The 27,333-nt window shown below is 43.3% G+C and overlaps 1 protein-coding gene across 1 annotated transcript; it reads right to left on the bottom strand.

The window, feature by feature from the left end:
• Window positions 1–2,746: 2,746 nt before the first annotated feature.
• TGIF2 (TGFB induced factor homeobox 2) lies at window positions 2,747–27,333 on the bottom strand. The gene is made up of 3 exons (XM_032217277.1): window positions 26,807–27,333; window positions 23,415–23,653; window positions 2,747–4,440 (listed from the first exon to the last, which is right to left on the bottom strand). Exons 1-3 carry the CDS (start codon window positions 26,823–26,825, stop codon window positions 3,862–3,864), a joined length of 837 nt encoding a protein of 278 aa, XP_032073168.1. The 5' UTR covers window positions 26,826–27,333; the 3' UTR covers window positions 2,747–3,861.

The raw sequence follows: 27,333 nt of genomic DNA, 5'->3' as shown, positions 1-27,333 counted from the left end.
GAAAATGAAAAACTCTTCCAAGTAGAATTGTAATGCCAAGCTTCATGAGATCATGTTTTATTTTTTTAAAAAAACATAGATGCTATGCAACATGTACATTATGTGAGATGTATATTTTTGTTCTAGGATTGCCGGTGTAATACAATTATCCCCATTAAGAAAAAAACATGAACATGAGACCAAATGTTAGTCACTAACCAAATGACAACAGAATTGTAATTAGGTCATTTAAAAGTCAGTTTGGAAACAGCTGGTCTGGATGACAAGTCTCCAACTCAGCTGCTCATACAATACTAATCTTTTCAATGCCCATTTCAAAACAGCACCAGATGTTCTCCACCCATCAACGTCTCAATTCTTACTACATGAGGCCACAAAATAGATCAAGTAAGATGAGTTGTCCTCACAGAGAAATGAATGGGGCAAATTAGACAAAGTGGCTGCAAGAAGCAACACTTGTTCCTGTTTTGGAGGTTAATTCTCCAGAAAAATAAATCATCTGGCTAATTTCACAGAAATTTCAGATTGTAGAGGTCTATTTCCCCTAGCTATAAAGAGGAAAGTTTTCCAGACATATCCTCTTTAAAAAATCAGGCACAACCAAATAAACCCACATATGCAGATTTCCAGCTAATTACTTTATTACATTCTGCCTATAATACAGGAATCTCTCCAATCTGTGAACAATGAGAACTTGTGGGAGTGTGTAGATGTCAGCCCTAGTACTTTTGCAGTCGCAGAGTGACGCCAGGCTAGCTCTGCACTTGATCCCTCCTCCCCGCCAGGCTGGGTGCTTCCCAAGAATAATCTCACAACCACAGAATTTTGAGAAACAAGTATTTTATAGAACCCAGAAGCATAGCTGGATTTAGCCTGCTGCATCTTATCATGGTGCTGCTACTATCTCTTTAAAATCTATTAAAAAACAGGAAAAATGGTGCTAAAATTAAATCTTTTCATACCATCCAATTTCATACCATCCAATTCAGACATTAGTTTCACTACTGAAGATGATGCACTTGCTAGGCATTGTATCTTTTTAAAAAAAACTTTATTGATTAAAAAAAATTCAAAAGTTATTTACAGTAGTTCTGCTCCATAAAGTTCAAGCAAAAGAATATTTTCTCTTTTGCAAAGTTCCCATCCCACCTGAAACAATATCTTTGCATCATTAGGACAAAGTACAGCAGTATAACAAAGAGCAGCGCATTGTAGGAACTGGATTTTAAATTTTCTTTTATACTAAAGTTTCAGATCTGTTTAGGCACTTTCTACAGCCCATTAAGATATCCTGTGTATTATTTAATCACACTGGTCCCACTCTAAAGGAAATCAGTGATGTATGTACCATTAAAGTCAAGTACGTTACTAGCCAAAGGTGTATTTAAGAGGGACCTGGGACACAGCTGTTCAAGGAATTTCCATTTCAATAGTACACTAAAATAATGCCCAATTCCAAACAATAAGAAAATGAAATGTTGCTGCACATTCTAGAAAACCTTCAGTGGTTTCCTTTTAAAAGGATTTGTAAAAGAGATCAAAGGACTGATATGTTCACCATCCAGAATTCAATTAGGGATGAAAACTGGACACAAGACTGATAAATGCCGTCAAACAAAATAGCAGAAAATGAACAGCTTAAGCTTTTTCCAAGGAAATTCTGTAAGCTTTTTAACGGGGGGGGGGGGGGAGCACCTTTGGGTTATTTTAAAGATGACTTTGGGTTGAAATGGCAGCTCTCTAGGCACAGTTCGCTACATCCCATCAATGACATGGGACTAAGGGTCAAAGAGCACCAAAAGGAGAAAGGAATGGACAAGGCTGTGTCCAGCAGCAATTGTGTGTGTTTTTTTATAATTGTCTTAGTAGCACTTTCCAGGGGAAGGGGAGAAGGTTGAGGGGGAAGGCACTGTCAACATTGATAGAAGCCATAAGGCCTCCCACTTGAGCTCTAATTTTCCTACAAACCATTTACTCTCCTCCCAAAATCTACCATGAAATCAATCACCGGCTTCTAGGCCTGGTTCAAAGATTATCTGAGAGAAAGTTGTGCTCTGCTGGGCTTTTATCTTTACTATTCATGCAACATAATAATTAGGCTAACACCCTCTAACATTAGTGTTTCTCAAGATAGATATATAGGTGTATATAATAGATCACTATTTAACTTACATTTACAGTGAAACAGCACTATTCAAAAAAGGTGGATGACCCTACCACCACCCAGGGTATGCCATTCTTGTGCGAGGTCTTGAACTCAGGACAAAAGAGGATATGAAAAGATGAATGCATTCTTACTGGTCTGTCTTTTAAATGATCAACAGACAATCCTTGATTTCCCTCCACCTAAATCCAAAGCGTACCCCTTTTCTCTAACTTTGAATAATAAACTATTACTGAGTCCATTAGGACTATAGACATATGAACATCACTGAGTGAGTGATCATCAGAATCGCCAGTAGAATAGAAGCCCTGATCTGCTTGACTTCCCTTCTTGGCCATGAGAGGGCACCCTTGCTCCATCAGCAAAGGAGCAACTACATTCAGCATGATGAAAGCAAGGATACAAAAATACCCAAGTCAGAATGAATTCTTGTTGATTTGTATAGGTAGTTTTGTCAGCGCATCTGTCAGAGATGCCACAAGATTCCCAAAGTCACACAGAGATACAGTTCATGTCCAAAATTAAAAAAGGAGAAAGCATTGTTTAAAGCAACTTCACATTTGAAAAAAATTGTTTTTAGTTTCTTACTCCTCCACACTTTTGAAATGCCCTCTTCAGAGGTTTATGGCTACCCTTCTGCCAGCATAGTCCTCTCTCTCTTCTAGCGTTGTACTTATCAGGACAAATGGAAGAAGGAGTAGACAGAAGAATGCCCTGTTATCCAAAAAAAAAAAAAACCAGCTAAATTTCTGCCAACATCTAAAGTGGATTATCCAAAGCACCATAATGCTTTTAAGTTTCTTTTACTGGCACCAGGATTCACATGGTGATGCTCAACTGCTCTTCCTGTCCAACAGAAAGAATGCCACAATCTTTAAAGGCTGCCACTTTGTTTGTTCATTATGGGAGGCTCCCATTGGGTGTGATGTAAGGACCAGCCACATATTCACACCAGTTCAACAATACGCTACAACATGGTACAACTTTAAAAGAAAATGAGAGAGGAACAGAAACATTTCCCTGCCCCCTTCAAGGAACTTAAAATTAATAGTATGTACTCTATAAAAAAAAGCCGAAGGTGGTGAAATAGCTCTTTGCTTGTCTTCTGTTATCAAAGGGGGGGGGGGAGTATTTGTTTCTGATAAATTGCTTTGGACTGTTTTCTCGTCCTAGTCCATGTCAGTAAGTTTTGAAAATCTGGGGGAAGAAGGGAGGGGCAGGAAGGAGGTAAGAAGTATTGTCTAAATCCTCCACCACATTTTTTTTTTAAAAAAGAGTCAAGCATTATAAAAACATCAACCAGCAACTACATCTTCTCAGAAGATGTTCAAGTTTGGGGCCTTTCCAAGAACAGCCTGGAGCCAGGAACCCCTGAACAGACAGACCATCTCCTCTGGGCGGCTTCAGAGAGATACTGACTGGCTCCATAGCCTGATGCCAACCCAAAGGATGGAAGTAGTGTGCCCTCCTCCTTTGAGGGAAATGTTCATGTAAAGTTGGGGGTGCCTTGTGTCCAAGGTCAGTTGGCAGCATAGAGGAGAATGGAGGCTTCCACCGTAACAGTTCCCGGTATCACAAGAAACCGTATCACAGCATTAACTTCTAATGGGAGCTCTCGCTGCAAAAGCCAACCGAAAAGAAATCCTGGGGGAGAAAGAAAAGGCTGCTTCCAAGAGGAAACCAGAGGCTGCAGGAAATTACTTGGTTTTTGCCGGAGATGATTCTCTCTGTGGTGATGGAGGCAATTGCCCACTCAGCTTCTGTGAGTCAAGCTCAGCTGCTCTTTGCAGAGCCACTTCCACCAGCAACTGGAAGCTGCTGAAGTCCTCTCCGAAGAGCTCAGGTGGTGTGGGAGGAGGCGTGTTGAAGAGTCCACTGGTGGGACTGGAGGCATCTGCCCGGGTGAGAAGAGCCAGCGTGTTGCCTGTTGCACTCAGCTGCGACTGCTTGGTATGGGATTCCAGCTCAATCCGCTGCAGCATGGATCGTTTCTCTAGGTCTCCAGTCATCACAGTCAAGTTGCCAGCCAGTGGCCGAGACGTCTGACAGATCACGGGGGGGCACACAGACACGGAGAGGACCTTGGATGTAGTGGCTGCAGCAGCAGCAGGAGGCACCATCAAGAGTCCAGAGCCTGCAGCAGCTCCACGGGAAAGTGCTACATCACTGGCTTTGGTGCCTCGGCGAGAAATAGTGAACTGGTTTGGGTCTTTGCCATCCTTTAGCAGCATATCAGGGAGAAGTCGGCGCCTGGCATTGATGAACCAATTGCAAATCTGGAAGAAAAATATCAAAAGGGTGGCATTAGGTATACCTGAAGTTGGATGAAGACCAATGTAAACTCAAATCCCAAGGTTGTGGTGGGAAAATGGCCTCTCTCTCAACTTTCTACCAGTAGAATCGGCGCAAATACAACCAGCTGTATAGAGAACTTTAAGTAAACCATTGAACAGCCATAATTGAGAGAGAAGTTTAAAAATTAAGGGAAAGGGTAGGGAAAATTCAGTGGCACAGCATTATTTTTCTTTCTTATATTACAACAAGCTGCCCGAGGCAGACTAGATTGAGACAGAAATGCAAAAATTATTTACTATTTATAAGAACAGAGTAAGTTAAACTTATTCATTTTTGCTCTGGACCAATCCACTTTTTTTGAAATGCAACTACCTTCACAGCTTGTATGGTCTTAAGCTTAGATTTTTTTTTAATCAGGAGCATGTCTACATAAGGTCCTATGACTTAATTGGAATCAAATCATTGTTAAAAGAGAGTTATGATTAGTTAAGTAGAGAGGGTCCCAGGTAGAAGTGCAGGGATGACACAGGGGATAGAGGAGGCCTGGCAGGTTGATGGGATGCTGCAGTGCAGCCAAAGCCAGAGCCTCAACCACCAGGCACAAAGCTGGTGCATCCAGGAAGCCTCAGCCATTCCATCCAGCCCAGCAATGGTTAGGATTGCAGGTGTTCTGCAACTCCCCCCCCCCTTTCACTTTTCTCTCCCCTCACTATGCACTTTTGCCCGCCCTGCACAGCAACACTCAGTAGTGGCAGTATCACTGCTGGGGCTGAAGTAGAACCCAGGGCCATCAGAAGTCTCAGTCAGCTGCCTCTGTCTCCAGGCCTCTACTTCAGGCCCCGTGCCACGTCTCTGCCACTGAGAAAAGCCACCTCAAGCTCACACCACAACCAGCCACGCCAGCACTACTATGCAAAGCCTGTTCTCCCTGCCACCGTCCACTCCCCAAGCTCTGCTTCATCCTACTGACCTTGGCTGCCTTACACCCTTGTGCCCCATTTCTTCTTCAAGCCAAGTGCCCCAGTCTTACAAGTCCTCCAGAAGCCTGATATTCCTCGTGTCTTGTGAGGGCTTGCCCAGAGAACAGGCTCACAATTCGAGAAGAAATAGCACTCACAATGTGAGGAATGGTCTTCTGAAGCACTGCCAAGAACTGTGTTCCTGCTGTTCTCCAAACTGCGTGCCTGTCCTCATGAGATGTGGAAGACCAGAAGGTTTCCAAAGGATCTTGAGAACGGGATATGCAGCTTAGAGAAGGAATGGTGAGCACAGTTTGGAGAACTACACAATAGTCAGTGGGGCACAGCAAAGCTTGTGGAGTGCAGCGTGGCTGGAGCAAGTGGAGATTTGTGCTGGCATAACTGGCCATGGTGTAAGGTTTGAGTAGGTATTTCTCATTTCTTCAGCCCCAGTCCTGTCACTGCCACTGCTTAAGTGTTGCTGTGTAAGATGGCCAAAAGGAGTAGGCTGATGGGGAAATTGCAATGCAGTTAAGAAGTGCTGGCAAGCTGTCAAATGCTTGGAATTTGAACATGTGAATGCGCTACAATGGCCACAACTTCAGGGTTGCTTATAAGTTTTGCTTTTCAGCACCATTACAATTTCAAACGGGCATTGAACAAATGGTCATATGTCGAGAACTACCTGTACATGAAATAATTAACTTAACTATATTCAAGCACTTTTCAATTAAAAGTAAAATCTTTTTTTTTCAAAGCTATCTTACCTGTATACAAGTATAGTATAACAATGTTCTTTCTCTCAAGCACATGTTCCGTCCACTCTACCAATCCACTCTGGGAAGGACTACCCGAAAATAAGTTTCAAAAACATCACAGTGACACTTTGGCCAACTATCACTAAGTGATTAGCTTTCCCAATTTCATACACATTATCTCATCCCCAAGGTCCTTAAAAAAGTGGCCAAGAAAATTGGTATTTGGTATTTATTCAATTTGTAAGCCGCCCTATTCCCCGAGGGGACTCAGGGCGTCTGAACAAAAACCAAGGGAAGGGGAACAAATACAGAAAAGTAAGACAAAAACAGGACAGTGATACAAACAATTTAAAAAACACAGCAAGCACAGCAAATTTGAGTAGGGGAGGGGGGACTCAACCCCAGGCTTAGCTGTGACAGCCAGGTCTTAACGGCTGTCCGGAAGGCCTGAAGGGTGGCGAGGGTCCGAATCTCCACGGGGAGCTCGTTCCAAAGGGACGGAGCAGCCACAGAGAAGGCCCTCCTCCGAGTGGTCGCCAGCCGGCATTGGCCGGCAGATGGAATTCAGAGGAGGCCTAATCTGTGGGATCTAATAGGTCTATTGGAAGTAATTGGCAGCAGGCGGTCTCTCAAGTACCCAGGTCAAATACCATGTAGGGCTTTATAAGTGATGACTAGCACCTTGAAGCGTATCCGGAGACCAATAGGCAGCCAGTGCAGCTCGCGGAGGATAGATGTAACGTGGGTGTACCGAGGCGCACCCACAATCACTCGCGCGGCTGCATTCTGGACCAGCTGAAGTCTCCGAACACTCTTCAAGGGCTTCCCCATGTAGAGCGCATTGCAGTAGTCCAGTCTTGATGTCACAAGGGCATGAGTGACTGTTGTAAGATCCTCCCGGTTCAGGTAGGGACGCAATTGGTGCACCAGGCGAACCTGGGCAAATGCCCCCCTGGTCACAGCAGACAAATGGTGATCTAAGGTCAGCTGTGGGTCCAGGAGGACTCCCAAATTGCGAACCCTGTCTGAGGGGCATATAATTTCACCCCCCAGCCTGAGAGATGGAATACCTTGCCAATTTGTGGGAGGAAAAAACACAAGCCACTCGATCTTGTCAGGATTGAGAGCCAGCTTGTTAACCCCCATCCAGACCCTCACATCCTCCAGGCACTGACACATCATGTCAACTGCTTCACTGAGCTGGCACGGGGCGGACAGATACAATTGAGTATTGTCCGCATACTGGTGGTATTTTATCCCGTGCCGTCGGATGATCTTTCCCAGCGGCTTCATGTAAATGTTAAACAGAAGGGGGGACAGGACCGACCCCTGCAGCACCCCAGAATTAATGGGCCGAGGGGTCGACCTCTGTCCTCCAACCAACACCGACTGCGACCTGTCCGAGAGGTAGGAGGAGAACCACCGAAAAACGGTGCCTCCCACCCCCACCTCTCACAACCGCCGCAGAAGGATACCATGATCGATGGTATCGAAGGCCGCTGAGAGGTCCAGGAGCACCAGAATGGAGGGCCGACCCCCATCTCTGGCTCTCCAGAGATCATCGGCCAGTGCGACCAAAGCAGTTTCCGTGCTGTAGCCAGGCCTGAAACCAGATTGGAAGGCGTCTAGATAATCGGTTTCTTCCAAGGACCGCCGGAGCTGAGAGGCCACCACTTTCTCAACAACCTTCCCAACAAAGGGGAGGTTGGAGACTGGACAGTAGTTATTTAAAACAGCTGGATCCAAGGACGGTTTCTTCAGTAGGGGTCTCACCACCGCCTCCTTTAGAGGGGGGAAAAGGACCCTTCCCGGAGAGACGCGGTCACTATCGCCTGGATCCAGCTCCGTGTCACCTCCCTGCTGTTCGCGACCAGCCAGGAGGGACACGGGTCCAGTACACATGTGGAGGCACTCACTGCTCCGATGGCCTTGTCCACTTCCTCAGGAGTAACAGACTGGAAATCAATCCAGCGATGTCGTTCAAGACCCTCCCCCAGTACCTCGGCTGGCTCTGCGCAATTGGAGTCCAGGTTTGCCCGAAGCCGAGCCACTTTATCCACGAGAAATTGGACGAACTCCTCAGCCTTACCTTGTAAGGGAGTGTCCGTATCCCTCCCTTTAAGGAGGGAACGGGCTATCCTAAACAAGGCGGCTGGGCGTGACTCAGTGGAAGCTATCAGAGCGGCAATGTGAGTTCTTTTTGACGTCCGAATTGCCCGGAGGTATGCTCTGATGCAGGATTTTAACAGTGCTCGGTCTGACTCAGACTTACTGGATCTCCAGCGGTGCTCTAGGCGTCTCTTTTGGTGCTTCATCTCCCGGAGTTCCTCAGTAAACCAAGGAGCCCTCCTGGATCCACTGCCTCGGATCGGCCGTAAAGGCACAATCCGGTTAAGGGCCCCTGCCGCCGCCGAGTTCCAAGCAGTGACCAGAGTCCCAATCGAATCGCAGGCAAGAGTATCAGGTATAACACCAAGCGCCGTCTGAAAGCCCCTAGGGTCCATAAGGCGCCAGGGGTGGAACCACCTAATCGGTTCCTCCTCCCTACAGTGGGGGATTGGCCTCCTAAAGTCAAGCCTCAGTAGGCAGTGGTCCGACCACGACACGGGCAAGATCTCAATATCCCTCAGACCAAGATTACAACTCCACTGCTCCGAGAGAAATACGAGGTCAAGTGTGTGACCCGCCGAGTGAGTCGGATCCCGAATTACTTGGGTCATGGAAGCCATGAACTCCTGCGCCCCATCAAAGTGCTTGCCGAGCAAAGGCAAGTTGAAATCCCCCAGCACCATAAGCCTGGGGAACTCAACTGCCAGCTCGGCTACTGACTCGAGGAGCGAGGGGAGAGCTGCTGTGACGCTGTTGGGAGGCAGGTACGTTAGCAGCAAGCCCACTTGACCCCCAGGGTCCAACCTCACCAGCAAGGACTCACACCCGACAAGCTCCAGAGCAGGGATCCTACGAGGAACTAAAGACTCTCGGATAACCACAGCCACTCCCCCTTTCCTGGGGTCACGGCTGGTGAAGCACCTGAAAACCCTCTGGGCACATTTCGGTGAGGGGGACTCCTCCCTCCGGGCCCAGCCAGGTTTCAGTAATACATGCCAGGTCTGCCCCCTCGTCTAAAATTAAGTCCCGGACGAGGGGAGCCTTGTGAACCACAGACCTGGCATTTAGCAACAGCAGCCTGAGACCAGGGCCCTGACTACTCACACCATCTGACCTTGGAGTGGGACTAATAGGGCTGTAACATAGCGAACCCTCCTTCCCCGGTAATGGCTCGCCCTAAAGTCCCCGCTATATCTGCCCCTCCCAGTTAGGACCGTAATGCTCCGGCCCACTTCCGTGTCCATAGGGCCCCCACCCTCCCCCAAAGCTTTGTGGAATTTGAAATGCACAAATTGAAAACAAGGAGATATTATACATACATACATACATACATACATATATCTGGCAATATATGTGTGTGTGTGTGTGTGTGTGTGTGTGTGTGTGTTATGCACACACACACACACACATACATATATAGATATATATATATATATCCCTGACTTAAAAAAAACACCATTTAACTAAAACGCACCATTTACAATTTATTTTGCATCCAAGAAAGCTTTAAGAACTCTAAACATACTTTCATGATTCCTCGCGACAGAAGTTTTGTAAAAGAAAATAGAAAACACTTCCATTCAGGTGAAGCTCAGAACAGAAATAGGCTTTATGATTGTAACACCATGATTACAAGACAAACAATGCAGGTTTGAAAACATTCTGCATTCCTTCCACCTGTTTTCACTTTGAGGGACAAGAATAGGGCTATTCAGTTGTCATTTGAATTTCTCTTTTTCTGTGTTACAAGCTGGGATCTGCCCAGCCAGCCCAGGGTAAAAGCACGGAAGATTTCTTCCAAGATTCCTGGCATACCTTCTCTCATGCCAGATATGTTGAAAAGTGAATAAGAATTATGCTGGCTGTTTCCTTTGTATAGGCCAGAGCATTGTAGCTTATGATCACACACCTTCAAAGTTCCAGTCTACTTCTTTTCAGTCTTAATTTGGCAACATTTATTACTTTCTACCAAAGGCTGATTTTGTAAAAACAAAAACTGCCTGCCCAAAGTTTGATTCATACAATTTATCTACAAAGAGAGGATCATTCCTTAATTGGTTCGAGATCAAAGGAACCTTGTAGGGCAATTCCTTTGCTCAACGGTAAAGCTTTCTTCAAATCAAATTCAACGCCAGGTGACTCATGGACACATCTAAATTATTTGCAGGTGGTCCACTCTGCCTCTAGGTTATCGTTTCTACCTATCCAATTCTGACAACAGCCTTTGCATTTCTTGGGGAAGGTATGTTTACCTTACTGAGGTTTTGAGTTCAGCCAACATCAGCTTGCTGTGAAAGACTACAGAAGGGGGTTAAGTTGGAAGAAGGGATATATTAGAATTATATGCAATTGCATATAGTGTACAAAGTGCAAACAGTGGAAAGGTTTTTTTTTTAATGTTCATTAAAGTGCAACTAAATCTGAAGTAATTCAAGACTGATAAGACGTTCAATTGATTACAGAATGCATAAGCTGTGACATAGAGCTCAGACACAGAAGCTGAAAAGGGGTTAGAGACACCAATTTAGATATTTTAAATGGCAACTATATGAATATAGCAGAGAATCTGGCTACCAATGGCTATTAGTAAACACAACGACCAAAACTGCATCTTGCATATTATAAATCCCAGCAGCTAGGTAAAGGACTAATGAAAAGACTGCTAGTATCCTCCAGTACAAAGCTATGAACTTCCTGAAGACACATTACTGGCTACTCTGGGACACAAAATACTTATGACTGATATATACAATGTACAAGATACACTACGATACTTACGTTCTTATGAGCAAAGCCCAATTTTCACTTGATAGAAAGAGTACCAGACTATAAAATAACTGTCTCTAGTTAGAATCAAGTTTATTCTTGCCAAACTGTATAGACCAGAATAGTTCTTATTCTGGAGTAGAATACAAATGCTGCTAGCTAGACTACTATCTAGACTACTAGACCCACCGACTCACAGCTTATTTTTGTATATTTGCCTCCTATATAAAACCACTTATTTCCCAAGACGGGTACCCCCTCATGCAATCGGATCTTGGTTCCCCAAATTCTCAAGAGATTGGTTGAGGAAGGCTAAAGATGTCATGTTCTTGATGTCACGTTCCTGGATAGTTTCCCTCTCAAGAGAGTCATTTGATGTAAATAAAGGCAATTTAAATTATTGCAGAGAGGCACCACATTGATGTTGTGCATACACACACACACAGAGTACACTTGTCTCAGTGGTATTTTACCCCTTCAAAGCTTTCATATCATAGAATTCTGAACCACCTGAGTATCAACCATGGCAGTACATCAATCCATTAAACACATCCAACTTGGCAGTAAATGAATAAAATTGCCAAGACTCTCCAGAAGCTGAAGTTGAAACACTGAAACACAAATATCCCCTCCCCTGTGAGATGGAAAATTAGTTTTCAGAATTTTTTCTTTCATGGTCATTAACATTTATAGTACAAACAGTTGACCTTTTTTTAGTTTCTTCTGCAGAAAATAACTTCAAAAGGAGTCAAGAGGAAAGAGGCGGCTAAATCAGCCCACCAAATTGAAGATTTTTTAAAAAAAAACTTTCCTTAACTTGTCATTCTCCAAATGTATTAGGACTGTGACTCCCAGGCTGCAAATATAAAAAGGCGTAATATCATTTCTATGATAATTGTTATGATGTTCTATTTCCTCCGACACACTAAACCTACTATGATACAGGTCCTTATGTACTGCCAAACCTATCTCAAATTTGAACAAGCTCATACAAAATTCTACATAATATTTGCTAACAGTGATGAATCAGCAATACATAAATTTGAATAGAAGGATCATGCACAATTGTATCCTTTGAAACAAGCAATGGTATTTCAATCTAGCCAGTTAGTGATATTATTGATCAATTGCCAAAAGGTCAGCAGGAATTCGCCATAAGAAGTGGATTTACAGACTGCTGGGAGGCAGAGCAGCTAGTTATGCAATTTGTTTCATACATATATTAGGGTGCCATACAAATTTTTCTCCTCTTGAAAGCACCATGGAAATGCATGCACACTTCAAAGAAAACAATTATAGAAATATAAATCAAGCAGATTGACTTATCTTTTTCAAATCAACAGTGCTGAAAAAATTTGCCTCAAGGGCACATGTTACCACAAAATTCCCTTTCACCTTTTTGTATCATTATATTATGCAGCTGCAAAGATATAAACGTTCAAAACTATGCAGTTTTGAAAATGAACTGGTCATTCTGAATTCCCAGGTTCATGGCATGTCAAACACTGTGCCTCTCCCCCTATTCATTGAAGCCGCCCTGGGTTTGTTTGTTTTTTTCCCTTCAGGCTTTTCCACCAGGAATCCACTTATTAAAATATTCTACTTCTTAAAGCAAAAGTACCTCTTTTTGCCCAGAAACTTTAAAGAAGACTCATTTATGAATAGCAGAAAGATGCTTTGCTCATATAAAATTCATTCTAATTCATTTTAAAGCATGCACACAGCCTTAGCAAAAATAGTCAAAATACTCAAAATAACACATTGGCTGTCACTTCATTTCTTCTACATTCCAAATATGTGGTTATGTGCCACAGACATTACGGTAACTTTATTACTCTCTCCCTAGGTCCCTCTTTCTTTATTGCCAAAAAGCCCACCATGGTTGATTTATCTCCCATTACTTTCTACAAACACACACGAGAAATAACACTTGTTTAACCACAGTCTTAAAAATGATTTAGAGAAATTGGGACACTAGTACACCATATACCTATCTAGCAAATGTGCTGGCAATACATTTCCTGGAATTCCCCGTTTTCAGCCATTTTTCCTCACCATACTGGGAGTTGTAGCCAAACATATCTGGAAGACAGATTTTTTTTAAAAAGAGGGAATCCCTCTCTTTTTTTCTTTTAAACATCTATGTACATAGGAGACATTTTTTAAATCTCAAATCTAGATTCCTACAAATGTTGACTCTTGAGACATTCTACTTAAGAAACAATAAACTAGCAACATCTGGTAGAAAATTAAATGTTGCTAGTTTAATTTAAGAAGAGTGGTCAATTGCTTGTATATTTTATCACTTCCAAAGCATTAAATTAATATTCCATGTGAATTGCCCACAGAAGAAGTTGCCACAATCGCAACACTAATGACATGTTGGAATCTTCCCACACTATTGACTTTTTCTAATATATTTAAAACACCCTCATCCAACTCTAGTGCAGCTCTCTGAAGTTACAAGGCTTCTAAAGCAAAACTGAATCATTTTGCTTTCCAAAGTTTTAGCAGCAACAGCAAATCACAAGGTCAACTTCTCAATCCATATACTTAAACCAATCGCAAGATGGCAAATTCCAGAAATGCAAACTTTGTTGCATGAAAGAAGGGGCCTCATCCCATTACATAGAATTTTTAGTTAGGGTCATGTTCAGCCCCACCCATACACATCTAGAGAGAGAGAGAGACAGAGATCCAATTATGCTACTTTTAGAATTACAAAAAGTGACCTTGACTATCTTAATAGTTTGCGGCAAGCAAAAACTCTTTTTCTGCCTACAAGCAAGAGCTGAAACTTGTTATCAGAGTATTTGTACTCCCAGCAAGCCAGGCAGAACAGAGTAAGCATTCTTGTGCAGTCAGATCCCAGCTGAGAGTGTGCTGGACTTGGACAGTGGGGAGGGGGGGAGGAGATGGGAACAAACTGTCAAAGGAAGCTCAGAACACCCTCAGGAATGCTACTGGCTCCTCAGCATGTCAGACACCCAAGCAATCCCCATTATATGGAGAAAGCTAGTGGTCTGCTGTAAAAGAGGCTGCGTGCGAAAGAGGAAGATCAGAAGCAGTTTAAAGGGGTGCTGTGTGCTTTTCACAGGGCTCAGCAAGAGAAAACAATCTTAGTATCTCTCTTCAATCACAATATTGTTTTACCTTTCCAGGTTTTCTCTAATGTTGTGAAGACTAATGTGGGGAAAAATTGGAAGAAACGAAATGCTTTTTCTCCCGGGATAGAATAAAAATTGAAGTTGTATTTTCTACTTTTCTCCTGGCTTTCGTGCCTCTTTCTTTGTATTGCCTTTTAAGCAGTACTGTCATTTTGTTAACATTCAACATTAAAAACAATTAAAGCTAACAAGTATCTGAAATCCCAATAGGACTGTTAGTAGCATTCCTCCCTCCCCCCCTTCCTTTCAATCATGTCCAATTCTCAGAGACTGACCAAACAAGACACTGCAGTTTTCTTGGCAAGATTTTTCAGAAATGGTTTGCCATTGCCTCTTCCTAGGGCTGAAAGAAAGTGACTGGCCCAAGGTCTCCAGCTGCCCTTGTGCCTATGGTGCACCTAGAACTCACTGCCTCCTGTTTCTAGCCTGATGCTACTACACTACACTAGACTGACTCACTATGGCGATATAATGAAATATGCAAGTGTTTTAAACACAGAAATAGACACAATGAAATTTAAATGAATGACAGCCTCCTAAAATTTTGGCCACACAGGGTGGGAAAACCCAAGTCTTAGAAAATCACCTTAATATTCATGAATGTTTAGAAAAGCTCTTTTTAAAAGAATAAGCATGTTCTTCCTCCACCTTTTCGTGTTGCACTGTTTGCCAATAACTGCAGGATCCAGATACTCAGGTATGGCTGAAACTCTTTTCTTCCTATTTCTAGACTGGGGAGGTCTCCAAGACTATGAAATACCAAGTTGCTCAGAAACAAAATTAAGTAAAACACACACAAGAGCTAGGATGAGCCTCTGAGGCCTGCATTACTCTTGTGTGTTCTTATAACATTGTGCTCTGCTTGGCTATCTTGGAAAGTCAAGCCAATTAACTCTTAACTCTACAAGTTAACTGGTTGGATTCTTGCTCTGAAGAAACTCTGCATTAATAGTCTCTCCTTGAAGCTGCAATCTGATTTGGCAACACTAAGACTTCTTCTCCTTCCAAAAGCAAAATGTTTTGTCTTTTCCACCGGGTGGATTTGATTTAAATTCACGATTTAAATCACTAATAAAGAGCAACTGTCATCTCTGCCCTGCTGCAGCTCCTCCTCTGACCTGCTGTTGACTCACTGAAAGTCCCAATATTGCAGAATATACAGCCTCATGCTATGTAACTAAGCTCCATTTTATGCTGAATAAACTAAATTATTAATGTATCTTAAATAGAAAACTATCTTTAGATAGAAGCATTTTATTAAAATCAATTAGATAAAAATCCTAAATATCAATTTAAATTTTTAAAAATCTGATTTTGTTTTTAAAAAAATATCAATTTTTATCCACCCTACTTTTCCCTCGTTTTTTTTTTTCAAAGTTAGCACATGAAGAAACATGAAAAGCACATCACATCAGCCCTTTAGTCCAGTGGTCCCCAACCTTTTTATCGCCGCGGACCAGTCAGCCTTTGATAATTTTACCGTGGCCCGCTGAGCGCGTGCAGGGGTGGGGGGCGTTGTTCTGCAGCGATCATGGCCCCCAGCCATTAATGTCTAAACTGCTGCAAGATATACTTAAATATTGATAAAATGTGAGGGGGTGTACTCACTTCTGTGATATCTATCCATCCATGTCTGTCTCTGTCTCTGTCTCTCTCTGTGTATGTATGTGTGTATGCATGTATGTGTATATATCCTCTATCTATCTATCATCTATCTATCTATTTATCTATTTATCCATCCATCCATCCCTCTCTATCTATCAATCACCTATCCACCATCTATCTATCTATTCTAGCTGGCTGGGCAATTTGGGGAGTTGAAGTCCAAAAGTGTTAAAGTTGCTGAGATTGAGAAATGAGGACGAAACAAAAGGGAAGAGAATGAAACAAGGTCGTAGAGAGAGATTGCAAAATGAAAGGGCAACTTCTCTTTTTATTTCCTTCCACCCCCACCACCCCCACCGTGCCTCTCTGGCAATTGGCTGCCCAGGAGGTGGGGAGGGGAAGATGTTTCACAGACAGCTGCCACCCGCCCATCTCTCTCTCTCTCTCTCTCTCTCCGCCTCCCCATCTGACCTCGGCTGCTCCACAGCGGAGACCCCAGAAGGCAAGCAAAAAAAAAAGGGGGGCTCAGGAGTGGGGGAAGAAAACAAACCCCATCACGTTCCTATCTGTGAAAGCTCCCCGCTCCCTTCCTGGGCAGCCAATTGCCAGAGAGGCAGTGTGTGTACGTGTGTGTGTGGGGGGGGGTTGGCAGCCCGCGGCGCGCCTAGTCCGCTGTGGAACGCGCTGCCACCCGCCCAGCGCTCGCTCTCTCGCTCTCTCTCTCTCTCCCCCCCCCCTCCAATCTCCCGCTTCTGCTTCGGCCGGCCAGCAACTTGTCCACGCTTGCCCGGGGACTGGCCTCTGATTGGCTGGCGGGGAGAAAGCCTCGCCAGGGAAGGAGGCAAGGACTCCGCGGTGATGTCATGGGGACGGCGCCCCCAGGTAGCGGCGAACCGAATGCGCTCCGTCTCCACGGGCTACCAAGGCGGCCGGGCGGGCGGCCGGGGTGGGAGTGGGGTTTGGACCGGAGAGGCGGCTCTCAGGTTCGAGTCCCGGGGTTGATCTCAGGCTGCGCGTGTGGGTGAAGAGGCAGCAGGGATCATGGCCCCCGGCCGCTGCAGCGATCATGGCCCCCGGCCACTGCGCGGCCCGGTGCCAGGTACTCCACGGCCCGGCACCGGTCCGCGGACCGGGGGTTGGGGATCACTGCTTTAGTCCAACTATAAGCATAAAGGTTTTTTTGCTCTACCAGAAATTTGGTCTTGTTGGATTTATCTATACTAGTAATACTGTCAACCAATGAACTTTAGCGTGATTCTTGATTGAAAAGCATCTTACAGATTTATTTAATTTGGTCCAATGGATTAATGGGGAACTCCAGATATGAAGCAAGAGTAACAAGGGACATCCTTTTATGTGGTTAAACTAGATTAATTCAACTAACTACTTTCCCTTTCGACCAAAGGAAAATAGCCCATAACTCAACAGAAGAAGTATTGTGAAGAAATAGCTTATTTACCCAGGTAGATGAGAATAAGCAAAGCAAAAAAAAAAAAGAAAGAGGTAACCTTCTTCTCAGGCAGTCTTGTATGTTTGCCAAAGGATGATGTCTGGGGCATGAGTAGGAGAAGGAGATCCATAGACATCTCTCCCAACCTTCACAGAAGAGATTCTGAACAAGGCAGCCAACCAGAAACAGATTTGTCTTATTCCAAATCTGAGCTTATTATATCCTACGAAATGACTGTATTCACTGCAGGTACATGATCATAATAGCTAACTCATTTTTCTTATTGCAGGTCCAAAGTTATTCTAAAAACCCATTGATCTAAATAACATAGAATGCAAGCGAGGAAGTACAGAGATCAACGAAAGATTTGCCAGACAAGAGTGGAAGCTAAAAGTTAAACCAATACAACAAGGTTTTGCAAGGAGTCACATATGACCCCATTTCCCTTTCATGCCTCATCTCAAAACATGCCTTGTTCATGTAACCTTTGACTTACCCTTTTGATTTCATATTCTCAACAGTAGCTAAATTACAAAAAAAAAAAAAAGTAACAGAATTTGTTCACATTCATGTGTCATTTTCTTGCCTGTGCCTTGTGCTTTTTCTTATGGCTGACTGTAAACTCCTTGGAATAGTCTTTTTTTTCCTAGCACACCAAGCAGCAAAAACCACATCAGCCAGCAACCATGCTGTTGCTTTAGCCTAGAAAGCTTAGTCTAGAAAGTTTAGTCTAGAATAATACAAGTTAAACATGTTAATTTTTGCTTATCACGCTAAAAGCAAAAATTTGGTAATATAATTGGCATAAATGTAGTATAACTTATCTTTTATCTTTGCTTTTATCTGTTTGTCATTTGATTTTAATTTTGTTTTAACTGTATCTTTTATATGATTTTATGACTTTTTATCGGCAAACTGCCAGGAGTTATTTAGATAGTGAGATGGGTGGTGGTTAAATTTGATAAACAGTTCAAACATTGCCCATTTTTAAAATCTCCAATATAAACTATACATTACAAAATAGCTAATTTAGCCCTAATTGCACATTACTTTAAGATGTGGTTTAACCAGAGAGTATGAAACTTGGGATCATATAATAAATTTGCCATGAAATATAAATTGCAAAATTCAATAACAGACTTTGTGCATTTTGTATAATCAAACCCAAATAAACCGAATTAGAGCCTTATATATACTTAAGCCAGTTCCACGCTTGTTTGTTTGTTTGCAATCCCAATATTTTTTTTATAGAGTCAAAGAACTAGAATGAGAAAACATGTTATCATGGACAAGGCTACAATTGCACTTTCCTACTATACATCAGAAAGGATAACAGATTTACAAAAACTTCATTCTAGATAAGGTTATTTATTACAAAATGCCAAAAGATATAATCATCCTAAAATTTTCAATAATATAAAGTCCACATTGCAGCTGGATTGGGGATTATGGCTAAGGTATTAAAGGGATGTTATTCTAGAAAGCCAATTTAAATCAGAGTTAAAAGTTGGCACAGAAATTTCAATTTATTTAGTAGCAATTAACTATATTCTACATTTTGGGATTGCATAGGATTCCATAATTAACATATTTTTAGCCTTTTGCCTGACAAGGAGAATGCTCTGTGCACTGCACATATAACCTACTATCAAGCCTTGTACTCACTTTCTTTTATTAAGTTAGGCCTGAAACGTATTGCAATTGCAAAACAGCCTACTTAAGATGGACTGCCACCAATGTTTGTTGAACAAGGCGCTCTATATTTGGACATGACAAACATATATCACATGAATTAGAATTAATGTATTTTTAGGAAATACAAGTAAACTAAGCTAACATTACAGGAGAAAATCCATCCATTCTTCCTTCCCTCCCTTCCTTTGCATGGCTGATATTTTTATGGAGATGCTTATCACCACAACCACATATATTTTCTGGTCAAGTAGTCCATTTCACATCCTATCTCTATATATCACAGAATGCAAAGCTCTGCTTCCTGTGAACTGTACTTGCTTTGCTTATATGTATTTCAGCAGGGTGGAAAGCTCTTTTAGAGCTCCTCATAGTATTTTAGCTACCCTAAATATCTGTAGCATGAACAAAGTAGGCCACCCTTTATTTTATAAATTGCTAAGTTTCTATAAACTTATATAACCCTATATAACCCTATATAAAATGACTAATACTGACAGAAAAGCATTAAAGTACTGGGTTCCAGCAATGACCTATTAAGAACAGCTAGATATAATGCCATGAGCTAGCCATTCTCAGTGCCTGTGCTGAATTACCTTGAAAAGTGTCCAGAAATTTCAATGGGTACAAAATACACCTGCCAACGGATTGAATGAGTTGGGGATCCCATTATACTCTATAAGGAGGCCTCTCTGGTTGATGAGTGCTTTCAAGGCACAATTGAAGATGGTGGCTTTAATCTCTGAAGGTCTCTACAGTTTAGGGCCTGACTATCTGACAGGTTTTCCTATCTTGCTATGCATTTGTCCAGATTTCAGAGGCTATTCTTGGGGCACGAAGGAGCAATCAATCTTTCACTCTCAATCTTTGGAACGCACTTCCCTTAAAAGTTTCATAACCTCCCCATCTCTCTCCCTTTTCAAGAAAGGAGCCTGAACCATTCTGCTCAGCAACACTTAAGCTGGTTTGAGAGTTTTAGCTCAATTTATTTCCTTCGGAAGTTGTGGGGGTTTCATCACTAGACACTTTCAAGAAGAGATTGGACTGCCATTTGTCAGAAATGATGTATGGTCTCCTGCTTGATGGGGGAGGGGAGTTGGATTATATAACCTAGAAGGTGCCTTCCAACTCCGTTAATCTATTAAAATTAGAGTTCTACCATCTCACCTGGAATTCAAAATGGTAATAAATTTATTGAGCACCAAAGACTGAATTCACTGCTGAAGAATCTTAAATCTGTTCACATTAACAGGATTGTAATTCCTGCCCCTCCTGCCCAATCCTCACTACACTATCAAAATTTACAATGTTTAGTGACAGAAGTTTAATTTTGGGGTGGTGGCGAAAAAGAGCATAAATTTCCCTCTTCTTCCTCCATCAACAAAACTGTTCTCCCACACCATTAGAATCTGATCAGATAAAGAAAACTCTGCTACTATCCATTCCAATGTAGAAAATATAACAATTACTGAATTGGAGCATAAAAAATAAGTAAAATAATTATTTTTGCAGCAACATTGGATTCTAAACCAGCCTAGCACAAAAGTAGACTGAGGATCATCTGAAAATTCCAGGTTCAATTTAAGAAGTTTTTTTAAAAAAAAAAAAAAGAAGAAGACAATGAGACAAACTACTTCTGCACTGTTGCCAACAAATCTACATGGATGCATCCATTAGGCAGCAATATTAATTTGGGGCAGTCTCTACTTCGTTGGCTCAAACTAATGTTCATTCATGAGGCATCAAGATATTTTCCCCAGTGCAAACCCAGAAAATTAAAATGTCCAGTTATCTGAAAAAAATTCCTTTATAATAATTTCCAAGGCTTGTACTCAAGAGTTTAGATGTACTTCTTTAGCTTTCTTTTTGTTTTATTATGTTGCCAGCTCCCACCTATCCTACAAGGTAGAACTCATGACTTCTTATCCTCATATCACTGGATTGAGACCACCACAGTATGTGCTGTTGATTATGAAGTTATCCAACTCTTTGAAAACAACCTTAGGATCACCTCAAAAGGGCCTTATTCAAGAAACGTCTGCTTATTTGGAGGTTTGTTTCGTAGTGACTGAAGATCAGCACATAGTTGCTAAAATGTAAGGTCACAAGCAGGAGGAGGAGGCAAGTTTTCAGGAAAAAAAGTAGCTAAATTCAGATATTCAGTCTCTATCACTGCCTGTATTTCAGCTGAAATTGCTTGCATCTACACTGGATTTCTATATTGGCATTCTCCCCTAATTTCAAAGTTGCATATCTTCTCCCCTGTGTAACCAGACACAGAGAAAAATGTACCATGGGGAAATAAAATGAATTATCTTCGGGCCCGCTGGTTCCCAGAACTCAACCAAGAGTTTATTTAGGGTCACATTCTGCTACCTTCAATCTCAGGCCACAATGTAGTTGAAAGAGGAGAAAAAAAAGAAGATAAATCAAACCGCCAGCCATTTAAAAGTGCAAGACTGCCATTGTATTTGGTTGAATTCTATCCTGATACCAAGGCATGAATACCAGTTTGGTACTGAAGATCCTAGGCTAGAAACTGGGAGACTGTTGAGTGACAGGCTTGCCTTAATCATGAACCTAGCTGACCGTGGGCCAATCATTTTTCCTCAGTCCTAGGAAGAAGGGAATAACAAACTGCTTCCAAAAAAGTTGCCCAAGAAAATTGCATGCATCTATCCAGGCAGTCACCAGCAGCCAAGACTGATTTGAAAACACACAAAAAGTAAAGCAGTGCTTCAAATGTGAAGAAAATGTTGTGGTTCAGACTTGCAAATGAACACAACCAGCACTTTTGTACAATTCCTTAAAGCAGACAGCCTTTGTCATGCTCTGCCTATCTACTCTCTGCAGCTGCCACATAGCCCCCACACGTTGCAGGCAGGTGCCACATTCACACTCCTGTATACTCAATAGCACCTTTTTTGTCTTTGAAACTGCAACACCGAAAGCAGCTTTAATTAATAATATGGCTTTGGATGGCTAAGTCACACCTTAAATGCACATAGTACTCAACTTACAACAGGTCATTTAGCAACTGGTTGAAGCTACAATGGCACCAGAAACAGGGAGTGATGACCATTTTTCACACTTACGGCCATTGCAGCATTCCCATGGTCATGAGATTTACATTCAGATCCTTGACAACTGATTCATGTTTATGTCGCAGTGTCCCGGAGTCATGTGATCACCTTTTGCAATCTTCTGATGAGCAAAATCAATGGGAAATCAGATCCACTTAACGGGGTTACTAATTTAAGAACTGCAGTGATTCACTTAGCAAATGTGGCAAGATAAGTTGTAAAATGGGGCAAAACTCACATAACGAATTTCACACTTAGCAACAGTAATGTTGGGCTCAATTGGGGTCATAAATTGAGGACTTACCTGTAGTTAGGCATAAAATAAAATCTACTTATCTAGTTCCAAGCATTTTTTGTAATTATTTGCTGGTCAACAAGAAAAAATCCCATCATAGACACCTACTCTCCCGCACTACTTTGCATTCACAAAGATCATAAGAAGATGTTTTTAAAGGCAACATTAACAAGACAGTTTAATAATGTCTCTGGTTCTGCAAAGACAGGCTAATCAATGCTTATAATTCTTCCCTACAGCACTTTGATCTCTTCTAGTAGAGTCTAGTCTAGTAGAGGATCTGTGATAGTGCCACTGAAATCCTAACCAGGCTTAAAGAATAGACGCATCTTATATACTAGATCTAGATATGTGCTTCAAATATCCCACCTCATGGAAAATTTGGGCCTCAGATGTTTGATGATTTAATGAGTCACTGAATAGTTTGGCGGTAAAAGCTATATTTGGAAATATCACTGAATATTCAACCACATTCTATATTGGCTTCCCATCACAACTAAAGTACTATAAGCATAGGAGAAGAATTAATTCCACCAGAGTCATTATGACTGTAGCACAGGGTTGCTAATGAATCTTAGATATTCAATCATCCAAATCATAAATTCATTACTAACGCCACCCTTAGATTTCTTCTGGACAACAAACTAGTCAATTCAATGAGGCAACTATTAAGAATTAGACCAAGGCTCAACTCTTATAACGCTTGCTTCCCTTCTAACATTTATATACTAAACAAGTTCCCTTATGTTTTAATTAGGAAAGATCAAGCTGGACAAAGAAAACATTTCAGGACATAATAAACATTGGAGGCAGAAAAAATATTACTTTTGTCCCTCAGAACACACAAAACGTGGGAATTTTTCCAGATCCAATGTCAATAAGAAGCTGTGAATTTTCTTTAAAGGAAGAAAGCAGGCAATTTGTATGGAAATTCTGAAGTTTAATTTTTAGTGCAAAACATAAATGGAAGCCAACTAGTATGCGTCAAGGATTTGAAACCCTGCTTTTATTTAACAGCTTTTCCATTTTGCCAGCCACCTTCTGGGAAAGCATATATAAGAAGTTTCTTACTTGTAGAACAGAGAGGCTTGTTTGCCCTGATAGGCTGAGTTTCTCTTGCTCTGAAGGGTACGCATTGAACCGATGCTCATACAGCCATTCCCGCAGAATCTTGACAGACTCTTTGGGGAGATTGCCCCTTCGTTTCCTCTTGCCAGACTGGGATGGGTCCTGAGAAATGCTCCCATCATCTTCCCCAAAGTCACTGTCAGACATTGTGGAACTGTTGGCAGATCTGTCTTGGTTCAAACCTGAAAGCATCAGAATTGTTTGTTAAATGCAAATATTTGTGTAACCAGTTTCTGCAGAAGTAAGAAGCAAAGGGGAGAGAAGGTGTTATGAATTTCATATGCTTTTCTGGACAGCCTTGTGTTCTGATGTAATAGGATGTAAACTCTCACATCAGTGATGTCAAGGAACCATTAGGCATATCACGACTGGTCTCTCTAGCAAACACCCAGAATGCTTTGTGTTCCTCAGTTTTGAAATAATAAAATCTCACCTTCTTTGTAATATAGAACACCCTTAAGAGGCTGCAGCAATTTGTTGGCTTAGAAATTAAAAGCTCTATAGTTAGCTAGTAACTCCCCACCCCCACCCCAAATATTGCCCTTTTCTTTTACAACAAACTTTTGACACAGCTAACCATCCAGTGCAATGACTGGGTCCCTCTATGGCACAGTCTTGAGGAAGGAGCGTTTATTCCCCAAACCCGGAGTTTGCTCCCCATTCATCTGTGTGTATTTATCCCTATACAGATATCCCTGTATAGAGTTGCTATACAGAACTAAAATGCATTCATTAAAACATTTTAAAGAAAGACAAACCGCCCCACTAGAGACTTTTAGTGTTTGCTAAACTGTGATGAAACCATCACCCAAATATTAAGATATTAAAGGGCACACTGCTTTTGAAGGATGTTGAAGGCTGAACACATTCTGTTCTTTAAAAGTTTCTTCCCTTAAGTACAGATTGTTACATTTACCAGCATTTTCTATCACTTCAAAAGGAGGGGGGAAAGGGAGGGAAGGAGAAAAAAAAGGGAGGGAAGGACAGAAAGAACCTATACGGGGGAGAGGGGGTTGTAATGGTCCACAGAAACAATCAACTTTCAGTTTGCTCAAGGCTGGCTTCTTACTGCCCTTTTCCAGACATGTGGTCGAGTCTGTTTGGAGCAAGGCATTCAAAGATCAACACGTCGGGGGGATCCACCCCCAGAAAGAGGGCATACAAACAGCAGGCAAATTCAAGTCCATTGAAATGCAAACCCTCTCGCTCTTTCTCTCTTCCCGTCCGTCCCCCCCCCCACCCGCCCCAGAGAAAATGGCAAGACTTTGTGCCTAATTAAAAAAGCAAATGGATCCTCGTCCGATTCCTGCAGGCAACCGAGCGCCACCGGGCTTAGAGGAGTGGCTGGGTACGTGAGGGAGGCATTCTCCCTTCTGTTTTAAGTCTGTAATTCATCAGGGATGGAGGAGGAGGTGCCTTTCCTTTTCTTTCTTTTTTCGCTGCCGTTTCCTCCTAGCCCTGAGCTACCCACCAGCAGCTGCACATGGGAACGGCACAATCCAACCCACAGGGAAGAGAGAGAGAGAGAGAAGCGCGGGGGGGAGGACCATTAAAAATGCAAACAATACAAGGAGGACAGAGGAGACTCGGGTCGAAAGCCCTGTTTTGTTTTGTGTTGTGTGTGTGTGTGTTTTTTTTATCGGCTTATATTTCCGCCAAACCGCCTACTTCCAAAAACAAAACAAACCAGGACAACCCACCAATACCAAAAGCCCAGCAGAAAGGAAGTTGAAACGGCAACAAGCGGCAGCCGCCGTGCCCATTCCTACACAAAGGGAATGCCATTGAAACCAGCCCGACGAGGGGCGGAAAGGAATTGGGAGTGGGGGGTGGGTGGAAGAGGGGGAGAGAAAGGGAAGGAAAGAGGTGGGGGAGGTGAGTCCGATAACTATTTTTTCCCTTCCGTTTGAATTCAAGATGTCAGAAGTTTGCTACAGAGCAAGAAGCGCGCACGCTTTCCTCCCCCCCCCCTTTTGCAAACGCGATTGAACTCCCCGGATTCCACGCAGCGGCAGTGGCTCGAGCAAGGATTAGGCGCAGGAGTTTCCAAAAGGGCCAAAAAGAAAAGTAAAGTGGAATGCAAAGATAACCCCGGCTCAGCCTTCCCCTCCCCATCTCTTTCTTTAAATCCCTACCCGTCTCTCCGCGCACGCACAAAACCGGGACTCCATGTTTTCTGCCTGTTACATCGCCGCTCTTACCCCCAACTCTCCTCCTCCGAAGCCCTTCCATGGAGGGACCGAGGGGCAAGGCTGGGGAGGGGGGGTGAGCCGAGACCTTCCCCTCCCGGATGAAAAGGCTCCCCGGGCTCCCGAGGACTGGAAGCGAAGAGCGGACTGAGGAAGGCGCATACAAAAAAAAAGTTTCCTTCGGTGTCTCTTCCCCTGAGTGACAGATGCCGAGACAGAGTTCTCTTTGTTCCAAAAGAAACAGGAACTTGCACCCCCTCCTTCCCCCCCCCCGCATGCGTTACCCCGGTTTTACACCAAACACATCTCCCCTCCCCAGCTGTCATTCTTTAACAAGCTGGATAAATCAAGGGCGAATTGGGGGGGGACACAAATTTTCTGGAAAATAAAATTATATTCCCCCCTCCCAAACTCGTGATTTGGGAAAGGAACCAAATACGACTGGGGGGGTGGGGGGAGAGGAGGAGGAGTTTTGCCAAAGAGAAAATTGGGAAAGTTGCCATTTTGGGATTGGGGGGAGAAAAGAAAAAAACGTAAAAAGTTACGAGAACAAGAACCTCTAAAAGTTATTTTAAAGCAAGCAACGAGGTTCCGATGGCCGTAGAGTCTTGCCTTTGTTTCTGCTTGGAGAAAGTTAGGTCTGCTTTTGGGCTTTTTCTCCTTCACCGTTGGGCTAAACGGGACCGAACAAAAGAGTCCCTTTCCTCGCTCCCTCGCCCCCCGGCACAGTTGAGTGCTTGGAAGGCATTTTTTCCCGTCACCCTCCTCCTCCCTCGTGCTTTTCAACCTCTGCTTCATATCCAGCGCCACTTTTGACAAAAGTTGAGGACCTTTTGCAAGCGGCGGAGACGGTCGCGCGCAAACACACGCGCGCACACACCGTCCCTTCAGGTGGTGCTCCATTCTCTACGCCCACACGCACGCGAAACTTCCCCCCGCGTGCTTTTGACAAAAACAGAAGCGGGCTTTGCACGCCCCCGAGTCTCCGCCACCGGCGCTTTCAGCCTTGCAAAGCGTTCCCTGTACGCTTTGGCGATCCAAAACCAACGTTGGGTTTCATCCAGTCGAAGGAGGGAAGAGAGCGAGCACTTAAACAACCCCCACCCCGCAAAAAAAAAAAAAAAAACTTCCCTCCCGGCCACTTACTTTTCCTCGACGGTTTCATTTTCTGTCTTTTGCGCCGCCCCCCTATCCCCTCCTGGCCGCGCTCCCGGCGGTGTTTGTCTCCAAAGCCTCGGGCGAGGCGAGCACTAGTTGCTGATGCTGCTGGATCCTGGCCGGCCGAGGAGATGGGACTTCTTTGTGTGCGCGCAGGCCGTTCAAGAGGAGGGGTCTCGGGGCTGTTAGATGTGCCTTTAATACCTAACCTGCTATACGGTCTGACAGCTCAGCCTGGAAACTACCTCTCTGCCTGACGTCAGCTCGCCTCTTCCAGTGACTGCTCGGCTCCGCGCATCCAGAGTGCAGCGCGGGGGCAGCCCGTTGAAGGAGGGCGCGGGTCTCCTCCCCCTCCCCAAGATAATCGGAAAGGCGGGGGGGAGGGGGCGCAGGCGGAAGGTGGAACTCGGCAAGGCAGAAACAAAAACAAGCTACAAGTCCTGGAGGAGGAGGCGCGAGCTGCACGCCTGAAAAAAACTTCGAATTAAACAAAGTTTGCATTTGAAACAGGCACG

This window comes from Thamnophis elegans, chromosome 5 (genome assembly GCF_009769535.1).
Source record: "Thamnophis elegans isolate rThaEle1 chromosome 5, rThaEle1.pri, whole genome shotgun sequence".
Classification (NCBI taxonomy): Eukaryota; Metazoa; Chordata; class Lepidosauria; order Squamata; family Colubridae; genus Thamnophis; species Thamnophis elegans.
The sequence above is the reverse complement of the archived record's forward strand: the minus strand, read 5'-3'. Positions and strand labels throughout refer to the sequence as shown.

Coding starts and splice junctions, on each gene's coding strand:
- TGIF2 (XM_032217277.1), bottom strand. Junction 4,441..23,414: donor CAAGCCTCTCTGTTCTACAA/GTAAGAAACTTC, acceptor TTTTTCTTCCAG/ATTTGCAATTGGTTCATCAA.